Source organism: Hypanus sabinus, chromosome 19 (genome assembly GCF_030144855.1).
Source record: "Hypanus sabinus isolate sHypSab1 chromosome 19, sHypSab1.hap1, whole genome shotgun sequence".
NCBI classification, from domain to species: Eukaryota; Metazoa; Chordata; class Chondrichthyes; order Myliobatiformes; family Dasyatidae; genus Hypanus; species Hypanus sabinus.
In genome coordinates, this window is record NC_082724.1 from 74,312,500 (window position 1) to 74,319,487 (window position 6,988).

The following is a 6,988-nucleotide window of genomic DNA, read 5'->3' on the forward strand; positions in this document are numbered from 1 at the left end:
CCCACTTCTGCTGGCCGCTTGTTGCACACTCTCACCACCCTCTGAGTTGAAGAAGTTCCCTCTCGCGTTTCCCCTAAATATGTTTCACCTGTCACTCTAGGCTGGTGGAGATCTTATCTCTTGGTTGGGGGGTGGGGGGAGAGGAGGGCAAACTGAGCTGAGCTTCTGAAAAGACTAATGGCTGAATAAGTAATTTTGCGTCTTGCTTATTGTAGATCATTACAGCACTAGAAGAGGATCCGACTGCACAGAAGATGCAGCTTGGCTACCGGTTACAGCAAATAGCTGCATCAGTGGAAAACAAGGTCACAGACTTGTGACAGGAGAGACTACTGAGGAATGGTGGAAAGGAGCAGTTGAGGCATTAATGTAGGGAAGGCACTTAGAGACACTGTGCTTAGTGGACAGAGCTTGCAGCATACAGGAGTGCCTTATGGATGATGCTTCATCTGTACCTCCAGCGGTGTGAATGTAGGGGACATAGCTACGGATCACAGAACGGTAAAAGGAGTACTTTTCCCCACTCCCAAGCCATTTTGACCTGCACACGACTGTCTTTGGCAAGTGTTTATATTTTAGATTATTAAGCAACTTAGCAGACAAAGCAAAAACATAAAACTAAAGTGCAGAGATGGACAAATGATGTTAATATTTTTTCCAATAAGAGATTTTAAATGGTTTTTTAAACTAATCCTAAAAACATGCATTGCAGTGATGTGTTGGCACCTGCAAGATGGAATTGGGGAACAGCACAGATACTGAGGCAAAGGCATTGAAAAATGTCACAAGGTGAAAAGTTATTGGACCAAGTTAACTCAATAAATACAGGGTAGACCACGGTGGGCACTGTATAATCTATGAATAATCTGGTCAAGCACACTCTTCTGACCAGAACGTGAAGTATACCCATTCCTGAGCTGTCCCCTTTGTTTAGTTTGAGGAGCTTCAAGAATTGAAATTATCATTATCTTTCCAGCAAGATTTACAAACATTTTTTAAAAGTGTTTACAAAATAGCTTGCCCAACAAGCTCCATAAACACATTTTACTTCACATCCAATATCCGAGAGACTGAGAGATTTCTCTCACTTGATCAGCCCTCCTCCTTAAACTCATGGAATAGTTCTTATATATATGTCAGCTTACCTAATTGATAGCTAATAATGATGGTCATCTCCGTGAAGTGGAATGAAGCACGTAGTTAATCTGACATTTCATTTCTAGACCACAGCCCTGCTGAGTTCTACAAAATGACTTAATTGTTTTTCACTAGTTGTCTTCCATCTTTCAGACACTGATGGAATATCCAAACCCTTTGATACTTCAGCTGTTTGAAATAAATAGGTCTGCTCAACTGAGACTGATTGCAACTCACACGATTCAAGTTTGAGGCCACAGCAATGAATAACAGGGAATTATTGCATGATGTTAAGTTTGTCATTTATTTCTTTTTGGATTACAGTTAATGGCTTGGTATTCTTTTAATATTAAAGGGCTAAATACAATAGAAACATTTTATTATAAAATGGTACCCACAGTCATCTGGATAGCTAGGATTCAACAGGGCAATATCTTGATTCAAATGTATCTCAAATCTCAGTTTACTAGAAATTTCTAAAGGAACTGCTATTATATTTTATGGATTTGCAGCTTGTTACAATCTGTTCTGAATCACTGTGCACGTACCAAGATTCTGATACATTTGTTGAAGTGACTTGCGTTAATATCACTGTATCGAGTGACTGATTTCACCAGAATCACATTAGTACTGGAAGTCAGTCAGCTTGTAGTTATATTTTATTGTTTCAATTAAAACATCTGGAGCCTTTTTGGTCCAGAAGTGCCACAGGCAGGTTACCAGTGTTTCATGAAAAGTGGAGAGTATTCTTTGGGGGTGGTGGTAAGGTTGTGCAGCATGGGACCTGGATTAAAGTTTTAAAAGCTGTTCCATTTTCCATAATGATGTCAGTTTTTGTTACTTTTCTTCAAAGTAGGTTTAATTGCATTTTTATTTATTGTTGTCAGAAATAGTATTCCATTCGCATCCAGTATTCTAATAGCAGTATTAACCTTGAGAGGGAAACAAAGACTAACATATTATGGGGGTAGCATATATTTTCCCTTGAAATGCAGGAACCCCAATCATTCCTCTATTTCGGATTTATGCCATCAAATTCTTAAGTGCAGAATGGGACTTCATTTCCAATCTTGAAATTTAAAATTGTATTGATATTTTTATATCATCTCGATTTATGATAAGTACATGTGTTTGGTTTAAGAAAAATGATCCACAATAAAATTCCATGCAGATTTTTGTCACAGCTATTTAGCAATGTATTTGGTGTTGTTGGTCCTACGTTACTCAAAAGAAAAAATCAGCCCCACAACTTACTGTAGCTGCCATGCTGTTTATCTGCACAAAGGGCATATTTTTAAATGATAAAATATGGGAGGTTTGAATGGCAGTGGATGATTGCACAGATTAACTATGGGAGAGTAGATTGTGTGCAACCTGCGTTCTCTATTAGCCGAGTCATTTGATGATACTGAAGTGGCAATTCTAGTTACAATACTTAAATGTCAATGGTCCACTCAAACATGAACTTGTATAAAGCTTTCTGTCTCCAAGATCTGTAGTGGAAAACTAACATTCTTTGTTGGCATGTTGAGCCAAGAGTTTTACAGTGCTACAAGATGAAGCATGAGCCATCTTCCTTTTCTGTCACTCTTTTCCCTGTGTGATCAAGTAACAGGGGTAAGATTCACTGATACTCGGGGTGAATTTCCCATGCACAAGATCATAATGATTGTATCTGTGACTGAACTGCTGAAATACCTTTTTATATAAAAAAAAGTCTTTCATCTGCTTATAATTTAAAAAGAATAGTGTGTATTTATTTATTTAGTGGGCATGCCCTAGTTAGATGTGAACACTGGTACATTTGTGTATTGTTTGAATTTTAAAACATTCTTCATTATGTTGCAATGACCATGCACTTAACTGCATTCAAGAGCACAAAGATCACAAGTCAGTGACAGCCGTAAACTGAGCCTGCACTGAGATCCTGCAAAGTCTCAGAGAATAGTTTTCCCAGTCAAGTGAAATAGTGTTAACATCTTTGTCCTCTTGAGTGAGAAATAACCGTATTTCACATCCTCCTAATCTAGTAGCAGAGAAAATGAACTTTATACCGTGCAAAATCATCAAAAGGATGTCCATGTTTCCTTTGTTGCTCTTTAAGTTTTTAATTTCCATCAGATTCTTACATTACTACTACTACTTTAAACACCTCTTAATTTACTCTGCAAGATAATTAAAGTTCTCTGTTGAGAATATGTATGTGTGTGTGAGAGAGAGAGAGATGGATGAGAATATCTCAATATACTAGATCTATTCTGAGCACACTGATTTAAAGGGAGTTGATATACAAGCCAGAATGTAACCTTGCACCAGCACAGATGGTTAGAAATGGGTTAATTGAAGCAGATCCAAGATTTTTGCCACCAGATAACCAGCCATTTGCTGTGGGATTCTTGTGCATTATGGAGAGTAGTCCTCCTTACTGCATTACTAAGGAGAACTGTGTCCACGTGTATTGTGGTAGTGGTGGTTTGGATACAGGTTTTGGAAGTGGTGATGGTCAAGGCAGACAACGGAAGTAAACTGGATTTTCTTGGGTTCTTAACATGGCATCTGCTTTTCTGGAATTGTCTTTTTCATTCACCAAGATTGATTCATGAAATTTTAGTTCTGGGGTGCCCTTGAGCATTCCAGCATTACATACCCAGAGTTAAAGTTTGAACTAATTAAGCTTCTCTTTAAGCTTTCAGCTCTCTCTTTAAGGTTGGTTATAGTTTAGGAAACAGGAGCACAATGGATAACACATTAAATGTTAGAGTCTTAAGTTCTTTTAAATTTACAACACCAAATTATTGTTTGGAACTGAGAATATCAAAGTTAAAGTAATATCTGACTTCAAAGTTCAAAGTAAATTTATCAATGTGCTGTACATATATGTTACCATTTACAACCCTGAGGTTCATTTTCCTCTGGGCAAACTCAGCAAATCTATAGAGTAGTAACTGTAACAGGATCAATAAAAGATTAACCAGAGTGTAGAAGACAACAAACTGCAAATGCAAATATAAACAAATAGCAATAAATAAGAAGAATATGAGATAAAGAATCCTTAAAAGAGATCATTGGTTGTGGGAACATCTCAATGATGGGGCAAGTGAGTGTAGTTATCCTTTTTTGTTCAAGAGCTTGATGGTTGAGGGATGGTAACTGTTCTTGAGCCTGGTGGTGCAAGTTCTGAGGCTCTTGTACCTTCTACCTGAGGGCGAGAAAAGAGCATGGCCTAGGTGGCTCGGCTCTCTGATGGATACTGCTTTCCTGTGACAGCATTTCACATAGAAGTGCTCAATGGTTGAGCACATCTTTTCCAAATAGCTGCAGATATTTTTCCCTGAAGCAATACCTGTTTGCCCACTCTATATAATTTTAAAGTATCTTACAGTAAGTATCCTGAGTGCATGATGAGAACAGGGCTAATGGAGGGGGGGGGGGGGGAGAAATCATTTGGAGTGTATTATCAAGTGAGCTAATGAATTATCCATTTTAGACCATAAAACCATAAGACATAGAAGCAGAATTAGCTATTCAGCCCATCAAGCTTGCTCTGCCATTTGATCGCGGCTGATTTATTATCCCTTTCAATGTTAATTTCCTGCCTTTAATCAAGAACTTATCAGGCTCCGCTTTAAATATACCCAGCAGCTTGGGCCTCCACAGCCATCTGTGATAATAAGAAGGAAACTTCCAAAACTTGCTATAGGAGCAGATGGGGAAAGACATAATCTGTATTTAAACTAGCTAATTAGAATCATTTTGAAGCATCCAATGCTTTAAAATATTATTATTTTGTCCTGTATGAGTTGACAGAAATGTTGGATGCAATTGCAATTTGTCAATCACAAATATTAATCAGATTCCCTAGAAGCAATAATGAATAAGTTAGTTAACTGCGTCCATCCCATTTCTGTATTGGTATTTTGTATCACTGTTAGCAATGTTTTAAAAATGTGAAATGTATTTTGTTTAATGTGAGCCAAAACATTCAAAAATTGATCTGGGAGTGCCTCCGTTGAGATGCGCACCTGAGGATTCTATTTAAAGGCTAAATGCACAGCTTGTATACATGTTCTTTGTATTAGGAAAAGAAAATAGAGACAGATTTTGCAAATAAATGACACAGGGCTTCTGTACTAATGGTCCCATGTGTGAACTGCAAGTGTATATCTGGCACAGTGCCACGCCATTACCTCAGCACTAAGAGTCATAACCTGGGGTGGTGCTGTTTGTGGGGAGGGTACACACTCTTCCTGTGAATACACGGGTTCCCTCCAACTGCACTGGTTATCTTCCACATCCCAAAGGTGTGCAGGGAGGCAAGTTACTTGACCAGCATGAATTTCCCTTGATAGAATTTAGCTGAGTATTAGAATGTGAGGTAAATTTTCGAGACAGGGATAATGTAAGATTAGTGCACAAGTGTTGATGATGGTTGTGTGGATCCAGTAGGCAAAAGGGTCTATTTCTGTGAATCAGCTCTCCATGACACTGGCAGCAACTTTATTAGTATACACGCATACAATTAAATGTAGAAACCCAAATGTTCAAAGTCAAAGTAATTTATTATCAAAATGTATATATGTCTTGAGATTCATTTTCTTGCAGGCATACTCAATAAATACAATAGCAATAATAGAATCAATGAAAGAACACACCTACAGGGTGGACAGCCAGTGTACAAATGACAACAAACTGCACAAATACAAAAAGAAAGAAGAAAAATAATAATAATAAACAAATATTTAATAATATCAAGGACGTGAGAGGAAGTGCTCTTGATAGTGAGGTGCCATCTATTTTGCAGCTGAGGCCAATATAATTTCAGAAATCAGTGAGTTGACAGTTTCAGGGTATTTGAATTATTCTCACTAACATCTGCTGATAATTATATGCTTTGATGCTTACATCTGTGAATTTCTAATGGCCTGTTAAGTCATTATTACTCCTTAGTAAACACGCTAGCTCTATAAAATGTGTGTGTGAATCTTAATTACCTCAGATAATTATTCAAAAATATAATAGGTATCAATATTTATCATTATAAGCCTTGCTCTTTCAAATGTGTGCATGTACTTTCATGTGCTTTAAAACCTGCAAAATACTAATACAGAATTGTGTTTTTTCACACTTTGGGTAGCTGTCCCTGAATTTGATGGCTGATGGACAATGGCATTGAGGGAAGGGGTACTGCATGCCAGAGTGGTTGTTAGTTTTTTCTGGATATACACAAAGTGGCCACTTTATTAGCTAGAGGGGGTATCTAATAAAGGGACCACTGTGTGTGTGTGACCTTCTGCAGACCATCCACTTCAAGGTTTGCCACATTAGGAGTTGCTCCACTTTTGTAATGTCTTCATATTCAAGTTACTGTTGCCTTCCTGTCAGCTTGAACCAGTCTGGCTATTCTCCTCTGACCTCTCTCGTTAACAAAATATTTTCAAGCCATTCACTGGAATTTTTTTTTGTTTTTCACACTCTTCATTGTAAACTGTAGAGACTGTTGTGTGAAATTCCGGGAGATCAGTCGTTTATGATTTATTCAAACCATCCCATCTGGTACCAACAACTACTCCATGTTCAAAGTCACTTAGATCACATTTATTCCCTATTCTAATGTTTATTCTGAATGACAACTGAGCTTCTTGACCATGTCTGCATGATCCATGCATTGAGTTATTGCCACACAATTGGCTGATTAATGAGCAATAATGTGGCCTCTGAGTGTATTACTTGGGGACATTGGACTTTGCCTCTGGCTGCAATATCTAGGCATTGCGTTTAACTTTACCAACCAAAATATCTCCTGGATTGTAATGAACATGACCATTTCAGGACTGTGACTTTAACTCTTAAA

General features: G+C 37.8%; 1 protein-coding gene across 7 annotated transcripts in view; it reads left to right on the forward strand.

Annotated features, from left to right (window-relative positions):
* The window catches only part of plxnb1b (plexin b1b), a 411,056-nt gene extending 404,375 nt beyond the window's left edge, over nt 1–6,681 (forward strand). For all 7 annotated transcript variants that reach the window (XM_059944752.1, XM_059944755.1, XM_059944751.1 and 4 more), the window contains one exon: nt 216–6,681. In XM_059944752.1, the coding sequence (XP_059800735.1) occupies nt 216–320 (105 nt within the window). In that variant the 3' untranslated portion in view covers nt 321–6,681. The remainder of the gene's footprint in view (nt 1–215) is intronic.
* The last annotated feature ends 307 nt before the right edge of the window (nt 6,682–6,988 follow it).